General features: G+C 39.4%; 1 protein-coding gene across 3 annotated transcripts; it reads left to right on the top strand.

Annotated features, from left to right (window-relative positions):
* The first annotated feature begins 2,077 nt into the window (after positions 1-2,077).
* LOC136437022 (tryptophan 2,3-dioxygenase-like) lies at positions 2,078-26,008 on the top strand. Of its 3 annotated transcripts, none has more exons than XM_066431448.1 (15): positions 2,078-2,228; positions 8,059-8,143; positions 8,483-8,573; positions 9,040-9,107; positions 11,533-11,559; positions 13,505-13,570; positions 14,299-14,360; positions 17,228-17,420; positions 19,052-19,159; positions 19,822-19,878; positions 20,655-20,709; positions 21,358-21,415; positions 21,847-21,926; positions 24,801-24,891; positions 25,195-26,008. In XM_066431448.1, exons 1-15 carry the CDS (start codon positions 2,200-2,202, stop codon positions 25,358-25,360), a joined length of 1,236 nt encoding a protein of 411 aa, XP_066287545.1. In that variant the 5' UTR covers positions 2,078-2,199; the 3' UTR covers positions 25,361-26,008. The 3 variants fall into 3 exon arrangements, with proteins under 3 accessions (XP_066287545.1, XP_066287544.1, XP_066287546.1); XM_066431447.1 differs by having other exon boundaries at positions 11,533-11,565; XM_066431449.1 differs by lacking the exon at positions 11,533-11,559.
* The last annotated feature ends 405 nt before the right edge of the window (positions 26,009-26,413 follow it).

Below are 26,413 nucleotides of genomic sequence, written 5' to 3'. Positions count from 1 at the left end.
CTACATCTCACAACCATTTCTTGTTAGTTAGTTTAAAAATACAGCTCAGATAGTTCCGACACAATCATGAAACGATGAAAGATTCACAGTTGAATCGCACCCTCATGATGCCTCATTCCAAGCTGATAACATGCATCCTCTCAGTGTATATCAAGTAATAGTCCTGGCGTAAAGGAATGCGATCTGTTCTTACTTGAAATGCCTTCTCGGCGCCCAATCGCTGCCCTGCCGTCACCACGGCCAATCACGTCTACGGCTCAGGCCAAGAGTCAACGTGATTGGCTGGTAACTTCCCCTCCAACACCAGGAGGTTTTTTGATTGGCCAAAAGTATTGACCAAAGTTAGAACTTTGCATTTGCTTGGTTTGCAGTGTTCTACATGTATACCTTCGTATTTGTCGGTATGGGGCCTACATGTAGCTGACACATTCGTCGCCACGTATAAACGATCGTCGCAAGATCGCAAAACGAGCGCATTCTTGGGATTGTCGTTTAGATGTCGTACACAAGGTCAGTTGTACGGTGTCACTGTACATGTTACGGAAAAAGCTGTCTCAGATTAGCCTCTACCAGGCTCCACAGGTCGCTGAAAAATAGTAGAAATTGGCCAAATAGACGGATAACATGCCAGAGGTGTTGGTCCGCTAAAGAAGTTACAGTTTGCAACCTATCGACCGTAACTTCTTTAGCGGACCAACAACTCTGGCATGTTATCCGTCTATTTGGCCAATTTCTACTATTTTCCAGCGACCTGTGGAGCCTGGTAGAGCTAGGCTAGTCTCAGATCCTCACCGGCGATTTGTTCTGTCACATCCTACAGTGTTGACATCCTGCTTGAAAATTCTGCATCAAATTCGTCCGACATGCAGCCTACGACGAATTATGACTGCGCCATTATATATAGAAACCCACAAACACTCTTCCTACAAAGGACGCGATCAGTAAGCAACCAGTGAGCGAGCAAGATTGTCATTAATACCAGCTCATACGAATTTTTTTCATTTAAGAGTTAATCTTGAAACTTCAATGTCCTTAATGTTTTGATTTGGAGTCTTTCAAATATTACTTTTTACATGGATCCTATATGATTCATAAATTCATTGGACCATACATCCATCATAATTAATTTTGTATGATTTACTATCTAACAATTGTTTTCGTTCTTCCTGTACTGTATTTGATTTAACTAGTGTATTGTTATTGTATTGATAAAATTGTATTTAATTAGGTGGACTCCAGGAAGATTAGTGTAGAAATTGTTGTACACTAATGGAGATCTGAATAAAACAAACAAACAAACAAACATCCAACGTTCACCGGCATCCAATGGGAAGCAGTCAATAAGCGGCGATATGTCAACATGAATAAGGTTATGTTTGAATACCCGAATCCGGCAGGGACAAATAAAGTGTTAACGTGTTCAAATGCAACCGACCTTCACCCAATGCCCTTTGGTCTAAAGTCCGTAAAGGTTGCGAACTCATGATCAATCGAACACGCCCCCGACACACCCCACAGTTCAACTGTTCCTTTCTACGGAAAACTTTTTTTTCCAGAAATAGAAAATAAGGTTGAAATCACGCTTAGAAAAGATTTGCTGTTAATTTTCTTCTCGGTAACTTTTCACTTTTTTTTCTGGACAAAACACAACTAGAAAAGTAAACGCACATTAAAAGTTGCACCCCTTCCACGATAATGGTTTCATCCACAAGATCATCAAAAAAGAATCTATAGCAGATACCTGGCAGTTGACGCGAGGACAAAGAAATTGAAGTCTTAAGTCTATTCTTATAGCTAAACTTAATTGGTCAACAAACAATCACACCCCCAACACACCTCCTGGGGTTTGACGTCATACCTATGGGCCGTACCATCCAGAAAAAAAGGCGGTAAATTCTTAAAGGAGAAATATATTCAATATTGACGTGTTTCACATAATTACATTTTAATAGATATTCATTCAATTTCAAAACATGCAATTTTGTCGCTTTTAAATTGTAATTCTTCAAGAATTGAAAGTTTTGAAATTTCGGTTACCCCCTTAAAGCTTGGTATGGCCCATATGTCAGTAGGTCATCCCAGTTTTGGCGCGTGAGGCTCAGGTTGTGTGTTTGACGTGCGTCCAGGACAAAAACATTTCCAAAACAGCTCGAAAATCCGGGAAAAGGACGTAAAATACCACCTGGAGACTGATCCAAGATGACAACCACACCTGGAAGCGACGCTGGGTGAGTTTTTGGCTCGTGAAACCGTTGTTTTAGCTCGTAAGGGAGGGGTGAACTGTGTGTATACGCCGGGCGGGCATGATGTCCCTTGCCCCCGCCTGGGGACAACATAGCGGACCGGTGACGTATACAGCGCGTGACCGTGACTTTGGAACGTCCTTTGACGTCTGTACCCTCCAAAAATAGTATCACAGAAGTCTCAGCAACATAAGTCAACGATTTTAGCTAATAATTTGCTTAAAAATCGACAGAAAATGGTAATTTCTGTGTCTTTGCCACGGTCATGCATGACGTATAATTCGGGGAGGGAAAATTCCAAGACACGTGTTGGGCACATGTCGTCTTACATTTTAATTCTTAAAAAAAGGAGATAGGAAAATTGTACAAAACGCTACAGTCTATAGTATAGTAACGGCGTGTCTTTGTTTGCGAAATCAATTTCGTAATCGCTTTAAAGGTGTGAACAATCTCTGTACTGAAATTATAGTAGATCAAAGAACAAAAGCGTTTATTGTTTACTAGCTCCCAGGCTCTGTTAAATTGTTATGCCATTTCATTCTGACATGTTAAGTTAATAGTATAATCGCATTTACAGTGGAGAAGATATGATCAAAGTTTGTATATATAATTGTACTTTTGTGTAGAAAAAAAAAAGAAAGAAAGAAAGAATGTCATTGTTAGTCATCAGAAACCACACTCATGAATTTCTCTTCCTGGAGAGAAGGTTAGAAAAATGAGCCAGTTCCTCACATCTGCTTGGAGATAAGCTACTGTAAAGTCAGTTGTGTTAGCAACAGTTTAATTTCACAGTAGCATGGAAAGGTTTCTGAAGTGTTCACGGTTGAAACAAGGCTAATACAGTTAAGGTTAATAGTTTACAGTATTAATAATACTAAATGAAGAAATGTTCACGGTGGTTTTGTGTTCACGGTTTTCGCGGTGAACTTTCAGTGCAAATTTAAAACCACCGCAAAACTTTTCGCCGACCTATGACTGTAGCGCTGCTATTGTTTTTAAACGTGAACTTAGAGCCAACGCGAACACTCCATTTTCTTCCGACCGCGAAATAAAAACCACACGAACTTAAATGCATTTACAGTATGCAGTGGTGGTAAAGTATATTCACAATGTCATTATTTTGCACTGGAGAAGTCTCTTACAATACTACCCCCTCCTAAACATTTGATTATAGACATTGTCAAAAGAGGAGTTTTTTTCCTTGTGCCAACCATGAGTAATTTACTCATTTCAAATTGGGGCTTGGGAAAAATCAAAACCTTTCGAATTCAGTCCTTGGTTGAAACAATATACAGGCTTTTCATTGTTGTTATGATGATGATGATTTGAATCTCCTAGCAATCCAATAATTGGCAGTTAATTGGATCAAGCAATCTTCATGTGCTTCAAACTCAAAGTAGTACCCTGTAATCCAACATGACGCAAATGACATTAAATGAAAAGCCTGTAAACACTAAAAGGTAAAGCAGTCATCCTCAATTGAGGTGAAGCATGATGCTTTTTCAAGTAGCTAGTACCCGTGGTAGTGCAATGCGGTTTCGCCACGGCGTTTTTGGCCAAGCACACCGGGTCACCCCTACTCTTCTCGATAAGTGTGTTGGGTTCTTTTACGTGCAGAGGTTGCTTACGCCCGAAGCTCCCTCATACACTGGGCCGCCAGCTTTACGTCACCATCCGAAATGACGAATGCAATCCCTTACAACATGTCCGAGCTTGAGTCAACCACTGAGGATCGAACGAATTTGATGCAGTTGGCGAAGCAGCGGAGTTGCGTTACCGTTTGCGCCACAGGGACATGTTACACCAAGACAGAGTAGTAGTTAAAACTTATACAATTGAGATCAGTACAACGGAGATGTAACCACAACAACTGTGAACTTAAGATGCTGGGAATATTTCTGGATCTACCGTTGGAAGCACTGATGTTGCCAGATATGAACAAGGGGAAGTCTAAACAACAACAAAATACCTCTCTTTAACATGTAAGGTAGTGTCATACACGTACATGGCAAATGTAAACATACCGGTATGGCTGCTACCAAACCTGTCGCAAAAGTCATGCCTCAGGCTAGTTTTGTCTGGAACATTCCGCTGTTGTAGATATCTCAGTTGTTTACAAACACAAGCTCGAGTGTACTAGTACAGAACTATATGTACTAGTGTAGTACATACATAAATATACTAGTACTGTAAAACTATTTCATATATTTTCATTATTATATATTTCATATCCTACCTGGGGCCGTGATACCCTTTGATATATTATGGGTGTTCAGACTGGTCTGTATATTACAGATTTTTCCTAGTTCGGTTTGAACAATTCAAACTGGCTTCAAGTGTGCCAGTTGCGCCACTGTTGAAAATTCAAATACCGAATTCGGATGTTGGAATTGATGTTGTCTTTTTTTTGGGTCGAGGACACAAAACTCTCTCAACTGCTGTGAAATTTGGCATTGAAATTATTTTTTTTAGGGTGGGTATGACATACATGTGTAAATAGAATAAAACTCAGTGCATTCAGCATCACCCTTGGTCCCAGCCCTCACCTGGGTCAGATCGCCCTTCGACCATCCAGTGATCTGACCAGAGGTTGGGCTGATACCTCGGGGAATACAGAATACTGTATTCTGTATGCTTTAAGTATAACTACTCTTTGGCAAAACATACACTGTACTGACTAGCTTTGTATGCACACAGTGACAGCTGGTTTTGTCAACGTCAGTTGCATCTAACTAAAAAAATAAACGACCTGTCACACCTAACCTTTGTACATCTAACTCTGGGCATTGTTTAAAGTTATTTAGTCCGGTTGCCTCCACTACTGTATTTGGTGCAGTGCTGTCTTCTGAGCTTTAAATTTTGTACTTCCCCAACAAGGTTTGGGAGCCTAAATTTGAGTTTTTTTCCTTTTTTGAATCTGTCATTGAATCTGTCAGCTGTTTAAAGACGCCACCATTTTCCATTCTTATTTCTCCACGTTTTCAGACAAAAAAAAACTACTCTCCTCTTAACATCACAAAACCCACACATTACAGAAAAAGTGGGATCATTCGTCTTCCACTGTCTCGCAAAAAGAAGCTGAACCCAATAAGCTTAAGAACTTAGTGTCAGTAGTTAAGACTAGAGTAGTCATATGACTATGTTATATTGTTCATCGTTATCTGTCCGTCAACTCTGTGTTACATATACATGTACATGTACTTGCAATTAGCCTACGTGCAGGAATTTGCAATAAACTTTCATTAAATTTTAAGCCTACAAAATAGCTGACGTTTCATGTTATGTCATGAAATTCAGATCTTTTGGATAGACGGGGTGAAAAGAGAATCTCTACTGACTGACCCTTTTTTTTCAGAACCAGAACTGGAAATACAACATTTTTTGCCTGACTATAATGTATGACAACCATGATGGACTTAGCGTCACAATGTAAACTGGGATTTCTGTGGATTATCTCGAAGTCCAACCTAGCAGAATTAACTGTGGTCAATATACCAATTAGTATCTGTTAAGTGCAATAGAATTGCCTTTATTATATTTATAGACCACCATTGCAGCATCTGAGGACCTGGACATTGTGGCCACATTTTGGTGGTTCCTTAGATAATTTTTCCAGTTGATGGAAGGATTTTAGCCATATTGGCTGGCTGTGTACTACTGTGACCATATTCTCCAAGCCCCTAAAAAGCTTACCATTGTATTACCACAGTACTCTAGAATTGTTTCATTCATTAATCTGGAAACACCACTAAAAGTAACACTCCTTTTCCCTCATACAGGGAACTTAATTAAGTCCCCCCTCACGTAGAACTTAAGATCATTGCTAAGTTAGCCCAGGGGCTTAATTTTAGACAGACATCGTGAAAATCTCCTTTCCATACTAAGTGAGTTCATACTAGTACACCAGAGGATCAGGTCACTAGAATGGTCATGCACAATCTATAGCAGAAACTGCTTGTGATGCAGAAAATAGTTTGCCATAGATAAGGTAGGTAATGTACACAAGTTACATATACTCTACAAATATGGCCTGCTTATCTGTGTGTCATTAATACGTAACAGTTACTGTAAAGTGGTCTGATTGGTCAACAAGTGCGGTTCAAATCAACATAACACAGTACAGCGATAGCCTATAAATGCCTTAAGTTTGTGTGGTTTTTATTTCACGGTAGGGCGAAAATGAAGTGTTTGCAGTGGTTTAAAGTTCGCGTTCAAAAAGATAGTAGCGGTTTTTATTTCGCGGTTGGGAGAAAATGAAGTGTTGGCGGTGGTTTTAAGTTCGTGTTTAAAAAGATAGTACTACTACTAGTAGCGCTACAGTCATACATGTAGGTGGGCAAAAAATTTTGGGGTGGTTTTAAGTTCGCGCTTAAGAGTTCACCAAGAAAACCACGAACATAAAACCACCGCTAACATTTCTGCATTTACAGTATTTGATCTCCAAGCAGACGTTGGGAGGTTAAATCATTTCATTTACATTACACTGCATCTACCTTTCAGTGACTGTGCTAATTGCTAACTAGAGCGTCGAAACAAAGAGGACGTTTTGTAGCACATCACCTTTTTCCCACTTTTGAAATTTAGTAAACAAAAGGACCGGTAGATCTATAGGAAATTTTAGTTGCAATTCTTGTGTCTAATGTACTTTTAAACTTTTCTCCATTAAAACAAAAGTTACTGAATAGTCATCTAAATCTTTGTTAGACAATGACGGATATTTAAAGGGTCAGATCTATTGTTCGGACATAAATGGATTAATTGGTTTGAAGTGAACAAAACAACAGAGCCGGACTTTGTATTGTTGACAGTTACAAAACAATCACGTCAACACAACAATTGACACGTCTAAAAGAAAGGGACTTTCGTAAGGTCTTCATCAACCATTGCTATGGAACAGTAAGTACTACTGAATTCAAACTTTATAGAAATTGTACTGTATGTTATAAACCATATTTTGCATAACCGGTAAGCAGTTTTGTATAATAGAAGTGTGTAAGATAGGACTGTAAGGTTTGATCCACTCACACAGGGATAGACCCCTACTGCAATGTTTGACAAGTGTGGTGGAATCTTTAACATACTTGATGTGTGGCTCTCCTCAAACGACGTTATATAAACTCGACCTCCCATTCGAGAGGACGTCCCTAACCGAAGCTTTGTACTCATTTTCACCGGAATCAAGTGACAAAATTTGTTAAGTGCCTTTCCCAAAGACATAACATCGGGACCTGTCAGGGAACCTCCACAATGCCAGTCTCTACCACAGCACCAGTTTACACTAACTAGTTTCAGTTTCTAACATCTAAACATTCTAAAATGTATTTATCTGTTTGCATACAACAAAGGTGGTCTATAATTACAAAATTAATGAATGTAGATTTTGTGGTTTGGCCCTAACCGCAAGATCCACATGGTCAACTTTGACTTGATAACACTGGTACCGCCAACAGGTAGTTTGAAATATAGTGAAGTGCAGTACCATCTAGAACCTCTTGGAGTCTCTCTTAACTACACTCCTATTAAAATGTTGGGCTGCTGACTTACACTACAGGCCCTGGGATTTAATTTCATTGTAAGGAGAAAATGGAGTGTTAGCGGTGGTTTTGAGTTCGCGTTTAAAACAATAGTAGCACTTATAGACAGTCACACAATATATATGGAATAGCTTTTGGCGGTGGTTTAAGTTTGCGGTAAATAGTTCACCGTGAAAACTGCAAACATAAAACCACCGCAAACATTTCTACAAAATACAGTAAGCTTCAAAACTATTTTTTAGATTGCTGAATTGGAAAGTTTGTTGTTTGTGTTGTTGTAGCGGGGAGATTGGAGGTTGTTTGGCGCACCAGGAAGGGAAGAACATGCTGAACCATGGAGGCATTGACTACACCACCTATTTGAAGGTCTGGATTACTGTAACAGTTGTTATTTATCATTACATTATCATTTATTTATAGTTAGTGACCTCTTAAACACTTGTCCCTGAATAAAGTGTCCCCGACTCTTCTGTTCTGCTGTGGACCTGAACAGCCAAACAAAATGTCGTCAGCCGCTGAACTGCAATAATCGAGGCTAATCTAACAAGGACCAACGAATGTCAGGCACCAACAAAAAATGTTGGTGTGTATCGAGATGGTAGGTACATGTAGATGTTGACATAAAGGTTTAAAGCGCTGACAAAATAAAGTATTTTCGAGTCTGGTAGATGTGACATAAAATGTTTGTTGTTCCCATGGTAACAGCTGGACCAGGTGCTGGGTGCCCAGTGTCTGCAGAGCGAGATCCACGGCGACCCTGCCCACGACGAGCATCTCTTCATCATCACACACCAGGGTGGGTCATGTGATCACCTGTCAATCATGTGTCACAAGGCAATTTGATTGGTCAAACACTAAAATGGGAAATTAGAGTTACAAATGTACTATAGGTGGCAGATACTTTTAGTGTGGTGTACATGTTGGCAGGGAAAATTATGGCTTTTGTATTTGCAGAAATTATTTAAACTTTACAGGAAGATTTTCTGACAAATTGCAGTGTTGCATGTTAATATTGTAAGAGAAAAGGGAATTCGGAGCCCAGGTGTATTTGTGTAAAATTGCTGACAAGTACAATTCATTATGTCAAGAGCTTGTGTGTTTGTTTGTTTGAACCTTTGTTTATTCTTGTCATTTAGAAGCTCAAATCAGCTTGAAAGTGGCTTTTCATCAAGGTGTTGTTTTAGGGTTGTTTTATTTTTTACTATAGTTTTTTGATTTGTGAGGTGTTTGAAAGACTATTGTGTTTTCTCCTGTTATTCCAGCTTATGAGTTGTGGTTCAAACAGATCCTATGGGAGGTGGACTCTATCAGAGATGTCTTCAACAATGTTGTGAGTATTTTACTATCACTAATCTGAGCACCAATCACACATAATCAGAGACTAATTCTTTCACCCGTGAATAATTTCATCAGGTTGGTGGATGACTGAATAGCAAAGTTCTTTATTCACAACCAAGTATTTTACAAGAGCCGACGTTTCGCCGACTGTCTGTCACAGTGCACAGAAGCTAGGTGTTACTGCTAACAATGCAGTCCCAAATGTAAAGTATTGTTCCATTGATAGATACCGTTAAGTAACAATGGTGAGATGATGTGGTTCCAAATGTAAAGTCTTGTTACATTAATAGATACTGTTAAAGCCGGCGTCACAATTCATGCGAGTGTCGGCCAAATTTGTAGATCGGCCGAAGCTAGCCGAATTTTTTAATGAAAATCTCGGGCGACGTCCATCGAACACTAAAAACTAAAAGTCCCCCATGAGATGTTACCATCTCTTGGATATGGACGAAGTCAGATACTACTAACCTGGTAAAAGGCCAATATTTAGAGCAACTTTTATTTCTAAAAATCGCCCGAAGCCCGCGTAATCGACAGGACGTCAGCCATACTTCGACCGAAAATGCACATTTGAAGCTCGCCAAAACGTCGGCCGAACTGAATTTATTATTTGTGACGGGGGCTTAAGCAACAATGGTGAGATGATACAGTAACACCTAGCTTCAGTGAAGAGCTGTGTACCGGTACAGTGTACCGATACAGTACCGGGTACAATCAATTAGGTACAGGTCCAAAATACCTGACCCTGTATGGTACTGGACCTGACTCAGGGGATGGCCACTTTGACAGATAAAATTACTATGAAATTACCATGGCAGTGCTCTAAAGCCACTCTAAAGCACAGAAAACACATTTGCATGGCTGGAGTCAAATTTTCATCTGTGTTTTCATAAAGATAATACCTAGCACAATCAAATATTATGTTTTTACCAGTTCAAACATGCGTTTGTCCTTACTGAAAATCTAGCATATTTTCCGAACAAGTAGTTTAGGTACAGGTTCAGGTCCGGACCTGTACCTTAACCCGTGTACCTGTACCTTAAATTTGTTTAGGTACACAGCTCTACTTCAGTGCACTGTGAACTAGTCAGTATTGGCGTGATGAAGATGACAGACAGTTGTCGAAACGTTGTCTCTTGTAAAATACTTAGTTGTGAATAAAAGAACCTTAAGTTGCTATTCTCTAATTCTTTCGATTTGGAGTGAAATCTTTTAATTTTCTTTTCCTCTTTCAATGATATCTTGATATGAATATGCTGCTAGTTTTTTTGTTGTATATTTCACATGTTGTTAATTTGTGTCTGGAAAAGATAAAGGGAAAATGTATCTTTAATTTCCTATGTCAGGGTTAATGGCATGCCTGTAATTGGTCAAGCTGAAGAGGAGACCTGTGATTGGTCCAGCTACAATGATGTGTGTTAATTTCACTGATCAGGATTAGGGGTGGATACCGGTTCCGCTTAATAAGGTCCAGGTCCAAGTCCAAGTTTAGGTCCAGAGATTTAGGTTCAGGTCCGGACCTGAACCTGGACCTGATCCTGTCCAGTTGATATTTTGTTTTATTAGAACAATATCTAAGCATAGAGAATTAATACTGACACGCACAAGTATAAAAGTTTCTTGGTGAGAAGACTTTCAAAATAAACCAGTGTTTGATATTTGAATGTTGCACTTATTTTAAATTTTTGTCAAAGGGAGACTCAAAACACTTTGTATCAAACAAAATAGAAAATATATTTGTACTTTGTTCAGGTTTTTGGCTTTCAGGTTTTTTGGACTCAGTTCTTGGATGTTATAAAGGTCCGAATCAGGTCCAGCGAACCGGTATCCACCCCTAATCAGGATGTAACCAATCAGCTAAGTGGACTTTACTGACGTCTATGGTTGTTAAGTCTCTAATGCAGTATAATTACATATGGATGTGATAAGCACTAAGAAGGCCTGTGATTGGTCAAATTGAATTGTGTGTACCAATGATAGTGTACAAGACGTCAGTGATTGGTCGGATAGAACATTGCCTTGTAATTGATTTGATGCCTTGGTTGTGATTAAATAAATTTGTAAAAAAAAATGTTATTCAGAAAGCTAAACCAGTAAGGAGCCTCTTATTTTTCTAACTAAAAAACTCACACCAAGTTCACATTTTTATCTTAAAGAAAATTTTTCAAATTAACAGTTTGGATAGCAACCACTGTTCCTCACAGAAATTAATTTTCAGCTCTATCTTATATAAGTTGGGATTTGATAACAATAGAATGTGATTTACAGAAAGCTCATAATTCATGTGTAGAGTCTAATTACAAATAATTATTCCAATCAGCGAAATGATCAGAATACGAATCAGAATCTGGTAGGCGGTGTAAACTTGCCACAGAAGTAGCTGTGTGCGTGCTAGACTGTCCATATGTCTATTTCAGGGCAAGGGTGCGACTCTGGGGGCCACGGTTAGGGTACGTTCCAGTCTGGGTAACGGTCCGCCGCCAAGAAGTCAGAGGAAAACTTCCTGTTGTAACTGCTCACCAAAACGCCTACTTCTTAACCCGGAAAATTTTAAAAGCATTGGACCTACATGTAGAAAAGAAATTGCCTTACCAGAGAAAATCACCAGGAAGAGATTCCATTTTATTTGGCTTCAGAAAAGTTTTTATTTTCTTTTGATCCCTCTTTAAACCAGCTTAATTTTTTTTTTTCCCAAAATGGTTGAAAGAGGAAATCTAAGGCTTGTTGTGAGCACGACTTGGTGAGTGGATACTAGGAGAGGTTTTCTACTGGTTCCGGGGTATCCATGGAAACCTGTACTGTATCCATGGTAACCTGTTTTATATCTGTGGTAACCTGTTTTGTATCCATGGTAACAGGCTCTGTATCTGTGGTAACCTGTGTTGTATCCATGGTAAACTGTTCCATGCCTATGGTGACCTGTTAGTAACTGTGTCCATGGTATTCTGTTCTGTATCCAGGGTATGGTGCTCTATATACAATAAAACCTGCTCTACTATTTTACATCCATGGTACATTATCATAAACATGCACATGTATCAAAATTTAAACTAACACATGGGTGAAACAAGTCCCGTATAACACGTATTCAATCTTTGAAATTAACATTTCATGTTCTTCCATAAACTGAGCTTCTGCAAAGAATCGCTGTTCTGTATTTTGTTCTGCCTTCATCTCTGTCTGTCAGGGCTGTCTCCATGACCCGTTTCTCTGTCTCTGTCTTAAGAATGACAGATTTAACAACAGAGATTAACAACAAGAGCTCTCAAACAATGAGTGGGCCAGAAAAAAGGTTTAAAGCTGGAGACAACCCTCTGTCTGTGCTCTTTTCTTCTAAAAAGGCTTCTTGCATATACACAGACTAGTGCTGTTAAACATAAATATAACTGTTACTAACTGTTACAGTACATTGAATAGATGTACATGCATGCATTGTACACTCACTTGTCTATTAAAAAGACAACTGGTAGATTGAATAGACCTACATTTGTTTGCTGATTAGGGAGTTACTGTTCATTTACAATTATTTACAAATACATGAAGTAGAGATCACTTTTGGTCATCAAAATAGTAAAATTGTACTTTTTTTTTTCATGTAATTGCCGTAAGATTCTTAAGGAGCTTGGCCTTTGTCCTGTCTATCTGTTACTGACTTAAAATAATAAGGTTTTATTATCAGAATTGTTGTAACATTTCTTCACTGTCGCTTTATGCCTCCAAGACCTCTAACATCATCCTCATAACTAAACGCATTCTCCTACGCAGAGCCTTGCCTGCAGTCTATACATACAATATACATTTGAGAGGGTCTGCTTAACTGGGTTAAGGTTTCCACTTTTGTGGGCGTGGCCTCTAACCTATAAGCCAATCAGAGAATAACCTAAATCTTTTCTTTGGGCCATACCAATTTAATTTCTTGGTTAACAGATTTTTTTTTTAGATTTTAGCAAAAAAAAAAAAAAAATCAGAAAACAGTAGGTTGGGGTGAAAACTTGCACCTGACCCTGTTCATTCCCTGAAATTGTGTGCACCAAAGTACAAACTTTCCCCTGAGATTCTGTTTTCCTGTTGGTTTTTTGAATTACGTTAACCAAGAAATTAAAATGGTGTGGCCTTAGGTAATACCAAATATCTGATTGGCTGACAGCTGGTTAGAGGCCATGGCCACAAAAGTGTGGAAACTCCAGTCCAGTTTAGCAGAGCCTCTCCAAGGTATATTGTATAGGCCGTGGGCGTGGCTTTGTGTATAAGAATGAGCAAAGTTTGAGTTTTTTGTATTCAAGTTAACTGAAAATTTTGTTCATGTATTTTAATACATGCACCAAATTTTCTTTAAAGATGTTTGTCCTTTAGATAACCGTTTGTATCTTTTGTTTTCCTTTCTCCAAGACACTTGATGAGGGGAAGACGATGCTCATCCTGTCTCGTCTGAACCGAATCAACCAAATCCTTAAGGTGAGTTAAGGAGTTTCTCTAACTTCAGAAGTTTAGAATATCATATTAATTGTGGCACAGATCATGACACTGTGAGTTGCTGCTCTGGCATATGTGGTTTGTTTCCTGAATATGAGTTTAGGTACACAGTACTAACTGTAGCTCTCATGGATCCATCTGCATGTACCTAAAGTAACCTGTTAATAATGTCTTAATATTTAATAATAACAATTATTGATGAAGAGGTTCATCAGTCACGTATAATCACAGTTACAAGAATATTCTTCAAACAGTGACTTTATAAAAGGTAGCAAAATACTAACCTCCAAATTTTCGACGTCTAGTCTGTACGTCTTGTTCACGGAATGACCTAGTCTCGCGAGAACACGAGACTAGGCCGAGACTTGTGAAGATCGTCCCGCCTCCTCCGCCTCCTTGCGGAGTAGGGGTAAGTAGGACTTAGGCAGCTCCCAACCTCCGGTACGGTTCATCCCAGCACATTCCAACTGGATGTGGACTGCCTCTTTAATCTTCCTGTGGGAGTTACGTGACTCAAGGTCTATGATCTCTGTGATGTCCGGGATTGGGCCGTTGGTGATTCTGTGTTTTGTTTTTAGTTCATGCTGGCTGAGTGCGGATATGCCGTCACTACGGTCTACGGACTTCCGATGTTCCTCAGTCCGTTCACCTAGGGACCTCTCTTGAAGAATATTCTTGTAACAACAATTATTGAATGTTTATTATTCCAGCTGCTAGTGGACCAGGTGATGATACTGGAGACCATGACTCCACTCGACTTTGCTGATTTCAGGTTAGACAAAACTTTTAGTTATTAAATCTATTAACCGCCTTTAACATTGATCTGCCAGAGTAAATGAATCCGCCACTTTGAAAAACAGTGGGTGTAAGAGATCTCTAGTGTAGCACCCCCGGGTACAAGTTTGTACAGTTTAGATATACGGGAGTGCATCATACTGGGGGACGTTGGGTTGGGGATGTACTTGAATGTCTTTTTGAGGTGGTGAAATTATGTGCCCTGGTGGAATTGTGTTCTATATAGATATTACCTCAGAAAATATATGTTGAGGGATTAGTTGACAATTCAGCTCTAAAAGATTTGTCTGATTTCTTGAAAACGTAAATCAAACTTGATAAGTCTGATTTACATTTCTACCACTTTCTTGAATTGTGGTGTGGTCATAGTGTGGTCAAAGGTGGTAGGTAGCCCCTGTTCCTGTTCAAAAAAAGGTTAATGATGGCATCACGGTGGTGCAGTAGCAGAACCCATCTACATATAGGTCCTGGGTTGAAATCAGGGGTCCCCTGATTTGTCCCGCTGACGTTGTGCCCTCGGGGAAGGTACTTTACACAACTTTCTTCACTTCACTCACTGACAGGTGAAAATGAGTACCTAGCTTCAGTTAGGGACGTCCCTCAGATAGGACGTTAAAGTCTCATTCATGAGTTTTTTCGCCCCATAGGCTTACATGTTATAAAACGTGTTTTAAATGGGCGCGTTCGTAATGAAGCTATAGGAAATGGGCCAATGTTTTCATTCCATGTTGAGAACATGTTATGTACCCTAGATTATGTAAAAAAATTGACAACATTTTCACTACACACAATCTCTTTTGATAGCAATTACAATCTGCACTTGGCTACACCTCCAAAAAGCCACTTTCCAGCTGTAAGCGCCGGACCGATTCACACACAATGCCCGGGCTGTGTACTTCCGACCTCGCGCGCGGCTGCCGAACTTTGCCTGCTAATTTCTTCAGTTACAAACAAGCTTTCATCAGTTTGACGCTTGATATCAGCGGGGATAGCTAAAAGGGAATTTCCCACCGATATAGACACACGTTCATGCAGCCGTTCATTTTTTTGGCCAACGGACTCTTTTAGGATTCCCACTCGGAGTAATACAGGAATGAGACTTTAAGTATAATGTATTAAGTCAATAATGATTAAAATGAATGAAAACTATCTTCTCCATCATCCCTAAAAGTTCGGGTGTCTTACGTCGACGCATTGGCTTTTGACACTTGGTGAAAGCATGAAAGCGCCCCCTAGCGGACGCGGTTCAGGAGAGAACAGATTGTGCGGCTTTTAGTGATTCTGGGCTTCAAATTACGCCCATGCTGGCCAGCAAGCGTGTTTTTGAGCTTGGCTGATATGCAATCAAAGGCGTACAGGACTAGACAACGAATCAAAGTGCTGCTTTGTACGCAGCCAGGCTGGGTAGACTCTGAAAGTCGAGGATGGAATCTGGGTACAGACACAAAGACGGCCATCTGAATCGTTCTAAGATACACGAATAAGGCAAGATACATGAAAAGGCACGGGGGAGGGGTGGGGTGGTTGTCGTCGTCAGCCAAAGTGTATTCCGGATCCATAGCCTTTCACTTGACACGGAGCTTTATGTCTGCAAGTGTATTGTAATATGCCAGCTTGCGTACGCGCTACATGTAGCTGCAGTTTAGTGAGGTGCGTGCGTCTTTGTGCTCGTTGACACCTAATTTTCCAGCACAAAAGGCAACAGAAGGAACAGAAGGATGCTCTATTTCGTGCTATTACGATCTGAAACTTTAGTCTTCTTTCAAATGGCTTCTATTTCTAGCAAAGCATTATACATGAAAATAACAATAAAAATGCCCCTCAAAAAAGTAGACTAGTCCGTTGCCATGGCAACTTGCAGTCAGAAAATGCGGGGTGACGCCCGATTATCTATCGTTTTAAAATTTACGCTCCAGCGCTAATCGTTGATTTTTTATGAATATTTTTCATTTTTATTTAAGGTTTCATTCATGAGTTTTTTCGCCCCATAGGCTTACATGTTATAAAACGTGTTTTACATGGGCGCGTTCGTAATAAAGCTATAGGAAATGTGCCAATGTTTTTCATTCCATGTTGAGAACATGTACCCTAGATTATGTAAAAAAATTGACAACATTTTCACTACACACAATCTCTTTTGATAGCAATTACAATCTGCACTTGGCTACACCTCCAAAAAGCCGCTTTCCAGCTGTAAGCGCTGGACCGATTCACACACAATGCCCGGGCTGTGTACTTCCGACCTCGCGCGCGGCTGCCGAACTTTGCCCGCTAATTTCTTCAGTTACAAACAAGCTTTCATCAGTTTGACGCTTGATATCAGCTGGGATAGCTAAAAGGGAATTTCCCACCGATATAGACACACGTTCATGCAGCCGTTCATTTTTTTGGCCAACGGACTCTTTTAGGGTACCCACTCGGAGTAATACAGGAATGAGACCTTAAGTGGAGGTCCCATGTTTGAGATGAGCCACACTTTAAGCATGTAACCCACCACACTTATCAAAAAGAGAAGGGCTATTACACAGTGTGAAGAGATCAAACCTTACAATCTGGGTTGGGTTGACATCTTGAAAAGGTGATAGTCACCTGTTATGTCAATTCTTATGTGATTTGTGGCAGAGACTGCCATTCTCTTATTGGGCTGTTAAGCCATAGTCGATGCTGTAGGGTTGTTTTGAAAATAGGATTTTACCATGGTCAATACTGACCGAGGGAGGCCATATATATGTCAATTCTTCCACAAATGTGGTATATCTCACCAAAAAAAATGAATAGATTGGTCAGAATTTGGATAGCTTCCTTTCAAAGTTATTCAAAATTCTGTTTCTTTTCCTCCCGTAGAAATTACCTTGCCCCAGCGTCAGGGTTCCAGAGTCTCCAATTCAGACTGTTGGAGAACAAACTGGGACTGAAACAGGAGCACCGGGTCCGGTATAACCAGAAGCACTATCAGGAGGTGTTCAAGACCCACCCTCAGTACGTCCAGATGTTGGAAGACTCCGAGACCGAAGAATCTCTCATGGTCCTGGTACAGGTGAGGATGAAAATTAAATTGGAATTAGTTAGTTGTTCTATGCAGTTAAAAGGATACTGATAATAATTTCTAAGGCCACACCAATTTAATTTCTTTGTTAATGGATTTTTAATTTTAGCAAAAAACAATCATGAAAACAGAAGGCTGGGGTGATAACTTGCACCTGACCCTGTTCACTCCCTGATACTGTGCACCAAATTAAAAACATTCCTCTGAGATTCTGTTCTCCTGTTGTTTTTCCAGTTTAGCATTTTCTTTATTCCGTTAACCAAGAAAATAAATCGGTGTGGCCTAAATATATAATAATTTCTGTAAATCTATTGAAGTTCCTCAAGACTGTGAAAATCAGTAGTTCATAGCACTGTATTGCCAGAAATTTTCGCGTTTGATATATATTTTGGGGATTACATACTCAAAACATTAGTGTAGAGTATGTAACTACAGTCAAACTTGTCCATCCAACCAACTCTATCCTACAACCAACTCTTGTCAACAACCATATTCAGACAGTCCCGTCCGATTTTACATAGTAAGTGAACTCTTTCAAGCAACCAACTGCAGGCTTCAACCAGCAACCACTTCCTCATGGGCCTCAGGGGTCATAATGTGTAGATTTTACACTCCATTCAACAACAAAATGATTGACAGCGGCAATCAGTCCAGCGAGCATTTCAATAAAAGATTCGACAATGTAATCGACAGTGCATTGTAGTCTTGTAGACAACAACAGTTTAGTTTGTTTTGTATTGTATATACTGTATTTCTTCACTTGTCTTGTAATTTTATATGCATAACAGGCAGATAAGTCCTGTATGTGCGAAGTATTTATGCAGCCTCATTTATGCCCACAAAATCAGCAAACCGACCCGAGTTTTATCCAACAGCCAACTCCAGTCAACAACCACATTTCCTTGGTCCCTTGACTGGTTGTTGGATGCAAGTTTGACTGTATAGTGCTACCGTAAACTTAAGACCACCGTGAACACTCCATATTCTTCCTACCACGAAATTAAGTCACCACCAAGTTAAAGGCATTTACAATATCTTCCAGTTTTATGGTTGAACAAATGCCGGCATTTGTTTGTGGTGAAGAAGTTACTCTTTAAATGGCATACTTTAAAAAACTTCAAAACTTAGAGCAAGTGTTAACATGTAACGGCAGGTCATCTCTTGCTAACTGTTTCTGTTCATCTTGAAATGTTTGCAGTATTTTTATTTTGAGGTTTTCGTGTTGATCTCTTCTCCATAAAATGACACCTCAAAATTCAAATACTGTAAAATGCATTTAAGTTTGCGTGGTGTTAGTTTAGGGTAGTGACAAACTGGAGTGTTTGTGGACTGGTTTCAAATTCAGGTTTGAGACAATAGTAGACAAAGGGGTAGGAGGGCAAAAAAAATTGCTGTGGTTTTACGTTCGTGGCAATGAGCTTACTAGGAAAACAGTGTCACAGGAAAACATAAAACCACAGTGAAAATTTCTGCATTTACAGTATTCGTTCACATTGCTTTACTATTGTAGGGCAGCATTGTTTCAACCATGGACTTGTACCACATCTTCCCTGCTACTAAAAAAATCAATGTTACCATAAAACATGAATTTAGGTTAACTGGAAATTTGTGTCTGTCCTCAGAGATGGCTGGAGAGAACACCAGGCCTGGAGGAGGACGGCTTCAACTTCTGGGGCAAGTTCAAGGCCAGCGTCATGGACATGCTGGGAGACGAACTACAGGAGGCTGACGTAAGTTCACAGGTCAAGGGGCAACAGAGATACAAGGTAGCAGAACACTGTATTTCACCTACTGTAACAGCGATTTCTATACACTGTAGTTAAGGACCATAAAGTGACAGATGAAATTATAGTATACTATGGTACCCTAGAGAAGCATAACAAGTAGATACAATGTACGTCTTAAGTTGAGGGTACAATCTGCAAAATAACTGAGAAAAAAAATAAGCATTTTGAGGAGCCCCTTTTTGGGGGGGATTGCAGCAAAATCACCCTTGGCAAGCTTCATTATCTTTTTCATATGAGCTAAAGGCCGACTTGTTTCACAGTTTAAGGGTATTAACATAGGAATGGCAGCCCTCTAATTTATGATGACCTCTTGCTAATTATAAATCGTCATGAATAATATTTCCAAGAAAAAAAAAATGCACTGGTTTGGCCCACCAACATGCAATTTACCCAAATAGTTGCCACAGTTTTTCAGATGTTTGAGTCATTTCCATGTTTAAGAAAGATTATGTTTCCTAACATGTGTATTTTGATATTTCCTTTAGCAACTATGACTTTAAAGTATTACCACTAACAGGTGGTTGGAGCTGTAGTGAACTGCAGTACCTTCTAGAAATGCTAGGTGTCTCTCTTTACACTAAACAATGCCATGCCTGTGTCTGCAGAGTGAAGAGGACCCAATGATCAAAGAAGACAAGATGGCTCAGTACAAGAAACAAAGGGTAAGAAACTCAAGTTATGATAATAGTTTTTGATAATGATCATTAAATTAAGAAACTTTTATTTTTCCCGTGTCAGAACTAGTTGATTTTTTTTTTCGGATGAACTTTCAGGGAAACATTATAGGAAAAACATTAATGTAGAATATGAAGATGCAATGAGGAGTAAATTTGAACATTGAGATAGTAATGACAATGATTTAAAAAGAATTGACAGCTGTTCTGTATCTGTATCGCCTGTATCTGTACCGCCCTTTGGGGAACGCACCAGCTTTGCAGGCATGCGGCGTGACAGCAGCTGGTTATATTACAAAATGTACACTTTATGTCGTACCTGGGCCTGATACGGGTGTTCCGGGCCGTGTGATAATTTCCCGTATCACATAGGGTTCGGGAGTTGTATCACACAGGCTTCCATAGAACATTTCAAATGCATTTAAAGCGCGTCGGTTGCGCCGCCGCCGAAAATTTGAATACCAGATTCAGAGGTTGGAATCAATGTTGTTACTGATTTGTGTTTGAGGACACAAAAGGCCCTCAACTTTTGGAGCATTGAAATGTGTGTTTTCTCAGGTGGGCATGACATAAATAAAATACAACACGGTATATTTCGTATCACCCTCGGTCCCAGCCCTCCTGCTGGTGGGATTGCGCGACGGCCGTAGGCCAGAGTACCCACGGGCTGGTACCTCGGGTGATACGGAATACTCCGTGTTGTATTCTATATGAACGACCTGTCTAATGTTTGCACAAATCTGTGGTCTCTTTTTGTACTACAGGATGCCTTCGAGTCCATCTTCGATGAGGATAAACATAATATCTTGGTGGCGCGAGGTAAGTTAAAAGAGCCCTGTCACAAAAAGAATGTAAGCTAAGGGTGGTAAGACTTCACTTTACCTATCCCTTGAACTCTGTGTCACCATGACTTTTCATTTGTTCTACGTTCCTTCTTTATCTAACTTTATCATTCTCATAGCTTCAGCTAGGATCAGTCCCATCCATTCTCTCTCGATCTTGTCTTCCCACGTTTTCCTCTTTCTTCCCCTCTTTTGTCCTCCGGGCACTGTCCTTTGTAGTACGTTTTTTGCAAGCTTTGACGATTCATATGACCAAACCATCTCAGCTTGCGCTTTATGACAGATATCAGTTGTCAGTTTGTCGTTTAATGGCCTGTACTACGTGTACCTTGTTATGGTGTTGTAAACATTGAACAAAAAGATAACGAGTTGATAGCATGTCGGAACACAAATGTTAGGCTATATGTACTAAGCAAATTTGTGTTCGTAACAATTTTATCAGAGAAGTGTTTGTTCATGATATGTGACTAGAATGGCATACAGTACCCATACTGAAAGAGTTAATGTAATAATTATGATGGTACCGGTAGTGCCAAAAAGTAGGACGTTGAAATAACTATCGTAATCATGGTTGGGGTGGAGGGAATTTAGGGGCCGATGTTACATGTATTTTCTCTTTCCGTAGGAGACAGGAAGTTTACCCACAAGGCCATGCAGGGAGCCATGATGATTTCCTTGTACAGGTACGGCTGGCTCAAGTCTGACTTTTTCCAGTGCCAGTTCTGTTTGAAATTTATTCCACTTACTCCACTAAAATCATCAAGCTGGATTGGGATGGAGTTTTGTCTATTCTTTGGTAGACATTCAAAGTCAAAGTGAATTTAAAAGTTACGCACCCAGATGCATTTTGTAACTACCAAAATAAACATACTTTTGTATCAACTTTTGTATGGAAACAGAACATACATGTAGTACTGCACATGTGTTTCTGATTGCTTTTTTTTTCTGAAATGTAATAGCCTTGACAAAAAAGGGTAAAACAAATAAAAATCAGGAAGTTAAAGAGATGAATTGAGGTCTTATTGTTTGTCACTGCAAAACTTTGTTTAAAACCTGATTATTTATTTATTTATTCATTTATTCATTTGTTTTCCTTATCCGTTTGTATCTGCAGAGATGAGCCTCGGTTCCACCAGCCCTTCCAGGTGCTCACCCAACTCATGGACATCGACTCCTTCCTCACCAAGTGGAGATGTGAGTTGTTTGTTTGTTTGTTTATTTGTTTGTGTGCCTATCTCTGTAAATGTGGTGCTCATACCTATTAAACACACCTGAGGGCAGCCAGGAAAGCTGTTGTCACACAGAAGGAAAAAATGTAATTTAGCCCATCTAACCGATGCAATGGCCTAGTGGGTAGAGTGTTGCGTCATGAGTTCGAACCCCGGCCACACCAAAGACTCTAAAAATGGTACATACTGCTTTCTCTGCTTAGCATTCAGTATTTTGGAAAGAGTATGGTAGTTAAACACAGGCCACTACCAGTGGACTAGCCCCCTGCTGTAGTGACTTGCAAAAGGTTGTGTCGCCCAGGGCTGCCGAAACGGAGATGGGCGTCGCCTTATGCACCGTCTGGTGCGGGGAGGACTGTAACTTTAACGTTAATGAATCTAAAAGAACATTCTTCTTTATTAACACGCCGTTGTTGTTTCGATGAAGGTATAATTTGTAAAGACCAGCCAGGTCACCAAACCCCATCCAATGTACCGGTAGAGATTTAGGACAAAAAGACAGTCATTTCTCAGGAAATTTTCAAATTCATTGACCTTCTGGCAGACAAAACAAATTCAACCAAGGGTCGTTGACACTTTGACCCCGGCTTAAATAAGTTATTGAATGGGCCAGGTCTAAACTAGTCATTGGGGAAAAAGTCTTACTGCTGTTTGTATGGAGATTATAAAAAACAACATAATTTCAGAAAAGAGTTAGCGCATAAGAATTGCTCAATATAAATATGCTTGTGTCTATATAAGCTGGTAAATACTTAAGACTTGCTGCATAGTTTTTGTTCATAATTGCATAGAAAATGTATCCAGAGCATCACATAAGGTCCTTGTCCCGTGTACACTGCATATACATGTATATTAGACTAGGGTGAGTTTGGATGAGTTCGGGTGAGGTGTTTAGGCATACCATTAAATAGATAGCCTCAAGCATCAGAGGGTCAGTGGAAATTTCCATCATGCACCATTGTGTCATTTAGTGTAACCTTACTTCATACCTGGGCAAACTTTTATATAGCCTCAGGGTTAAAGTCAGCAATGTTAATTGCTCAATTATTTCAGGCAGGTTGCCCAGTGGGTAACTCAAGTCAAGTTTCCTCGGCCCAAAGTATTTTCTACTCCATGTGTTACATCCAAGTAATTATCGTAAGATTAAGTGCTCAGGCTCAAAATCAACTGATAACATAATTTTTGAGTAATATTAGTAATAATTAATTAGTATTTGAGTTTATCATAATAGTGATGCGACGCGAATTCGTGACGCAAAAAGATGGAATCTCATCTAATAGTAATATTATTACTATTAGATGAGATTCCATCTTTTTGCGTCCAAATTCGAGTCGCATCACTATTCGCTTCAAGATAAGGCACCCCTCCCTACCCCACCTTTCATTTTTCAAAATGAAAAAGACTTTGCCCAACATTACTGTATTTTCTCACATTTCTTAGTACTAGATTGGAAAAACCTTAATTCTTAGTAAATAACACACTTTAACAATGAAAAGTCCCATGCCTAATATCTTAGTTTTACTTTTAGAACTATTCTAAACCCGGTCTGTAGTATTACTGGTTGGTCCCCATGGCCCCAGACAAGCTGAACAAAGGGTCTAGCTTGGTCCACTGGTCCTTACAGAGTAGGAAAGGCTATCCATGGGGGTTATAATTGCAACATATAATGAGGGAATCCTTTTGGGGATCAGTCACATTATGGTAGCACTAGTATAAAAACCATTAAGGCAGTTTTTTAGCAAAACAAGTGAAAGGGGATAATTGAAATGTAAGGAAATGAGAGTAAATGTGTATTTGAGTATATTGAAAAACTCCTTTAGACCCTCAGAGCCAGTGGAAATTTCCATCACACACTCACCTTGGGGCCCAAAAATTTAAGTTGTAAACAAACACCTGACATACCATGAAACAACTAATTTTTCTCTTCAACAAGTTGATTTTTTATTTTTTTCTTCCTTTTACCAGTTTTCTGATCTAAGATGTCCTATTTAACATAACTTAAGGAGGAAAAGTAATACTTTGACTCATTTTTAGTTCTAAAACATGCTTGTTTTTTTTGTTTTTGTGGCAGTGCAAATATTTTGTAGCTTTACTGTACTGTAATTATGATAGTCTTTAAACCCTCTTGGAAGTTTTGCAATTTTGACACTCAAAAGCTACAAACCATTGTCTGAAAACAGGGACAGGGAAACATTGTACTTAGTAGTTTAGTAACATGTTTTTGATGAACTAGAAATCTTAAGGAAGTTTTCTCAAGAGAAACTTGTCCTCCAAGATTCAAAATGATGAAGGCTCAGCAGTTCAGAAGCTACAGTTAGCAACTTAAACTTAGTGAAACTTTTAAAGTCAACATTATCTGTTTTTTTTCAGAGGAGACTCATGAACATTATCAAAGATCCTTATTTTTAAAGCACTTGAAAGGTGTTATAAGTTGACTTAAGACAATGTTGAGATGTCCACAGTCCAGAGACAATGATAAAATATCTGGATACGTTATTAAAAGTGGAGAGATGTTATGAACAATGTGTGTGTGTATTTGCTATTGTGTGTGTGTGTGAGTCTGCGTGTGTTTGCTTGTGTGAATGTGTGTGTGTTTGCTGGTGCAGTTATTAGGTGTGTGAGTATGTGTGTGTTTGCTAGTGTGTATGTGTTTGCTAGTGTGTGAGTCTGTGTGTATTTCTGCATGTACATGTACATGTATGTATGTATGTATGTGTTTTTTCTTCTATCTATTGAACCGGAAAGATGAAGTCAGCCATTTCTGATTGCCTTACTTTGTCCTGATAATACTGAATCCTACCGAAACTCACTGCCCCCCTCCCCTCTGTCGCCCCCTCAGATAACCATGTGACCATGGTGCAGAGGATGCTGGGTAGTAAGGTGGGGACAGGCGGGTCCTCAGGTTACCACTACCTACGCTCGACTGTCAGGTAAGTTCTCATCTGTGGATCCGGAACAAATTTCCCAAATGAATCTAGAAAAAAGAGGACTTTTTTTAAATTGGATTTTCTTTATTGATTTAATATCATACATTATGCATAAAGGTAGCTGATTATGTGATACATTTTTATAGCCCTACCTTATACATGGTTGTATCATGCCTAATTCATTTTTCCTGCACACTACTTGTAAGAAATTGGCCTGGAGTGATATTAAGGGTAGTGAAAATTTTTTGGCGACAGCTTAGGGAGGGAGCCATTTCTGATTGTTGTTTGTAATTGCATAACCTGCAGTGACAGGTACAAGATATTCCTGGACCTCTTCAACCTCTCCACGTTCCTGATCCCGCGGGACCGCATCCCGCCGCTGACCCAGTCCATGCACCGCAAACTCTCCGTCTTCGACCGTAACGACGACTCCGGTATCAGCCTGGACGACCTGCGCGACCTCTCCAACTGAACAATGCAACCTATTTCTTTGCCCTTGAAGTGTTAAAGGGTAAAACTGAATCAGGAAGAACAAAAAGAGAAAAAGCCATCATAGTAGGAAACTGCTGCGCTATTATAAAAATTAAAGAAGAGTGATTTTTAGATATACTGGCATAAGAATCACTCGCTACATAAGTTGGTTTAAACCTGATTGGATTGTGAGATTTTTCAGTGTTAATAATATGCAAATAGACAATAATTTATTCTTTTCATCTGCACTGCTAGCCGTAAAAAATGTAGGCGAATAAAATACAAAGTTACTCAGGATAAAAACTAGCTGACATTGCTTGAAACCAGTCAGTGTTTTTTCAACATATCACAGCATGTTAGCATTCAGCTATATGCAGCTTGTATCCTGATGAACTGTCTTTGAAAGTACACTTGATGCTGTTCTAATACTTTTGGCTGAATATTTACTAAACTTAGCCGTTCTGTGAGAAAGCCAGTTTCTGAGACTGCTGATTTACATTATTAGAAATATTCATTTGATAATTATAACTTTGCTAATCGTTCCTAATCGTTTAATAAGTCCAGATCTATAGGAACCAGACTTATAAGTACTTTCTACCTACCTCTGTTATGGATTGATTATATAGCACCATACATGTAGATTCAATAGTCAATTACTCCTACCGCGTGGGGCCTAACTTGTATAAGTGAAGAAAAAAAAAGAAGCCATGAAACTACCTGACGGGCATTGGTTTGGAAAAGTTGCTCTTTAAGTCTTACTAGTAGTAGCATTCATCCTGTACCTATACTGTCACGTCATTGAGAAAGTTGCTGCTAGCACTATCTGCTAAACTAACTACTCAGTGTACCGTCAAATTCATAGAATATCATGATTTGTTTTTCATTTTTTTATTTTGTGTTTTGTGTCTCGGCTTCAAAACATAGCAGATTCATAAGGTGGTTGCATAGTGATGCACAGCATTTTTTGATTACCCAAAAATGTTATTAAAAATGAACATACATATTGTGATATTACTACAGTTGTCTTAGACAGGTTTCTGCATGTCAGTCCGTA

The sequence above is a fragment of the Branchiostoma lanceolatum genome, chromosome 6, assembly GCF_035083965.1.
Source record: "Branchiostoma lanceolatum isolate klBraLanc5 chromosome 6, klBraLanc5.hap2, whole genome shotgun sequence".
NCBI classification, from domain to species: domain Eukaryota; kingdom Metazoa; phylum Chordata; class Leptocardii; order Amphioxiformes; family Branchiostomatidae; genus Branchiostoma; species Branchiostoma lanceolatum.
The sequence above is the reverse complement of the archived record's forward strand: the minus strand, read 5'-3'. Positions and strand labels throughout refer to the sequence as shown.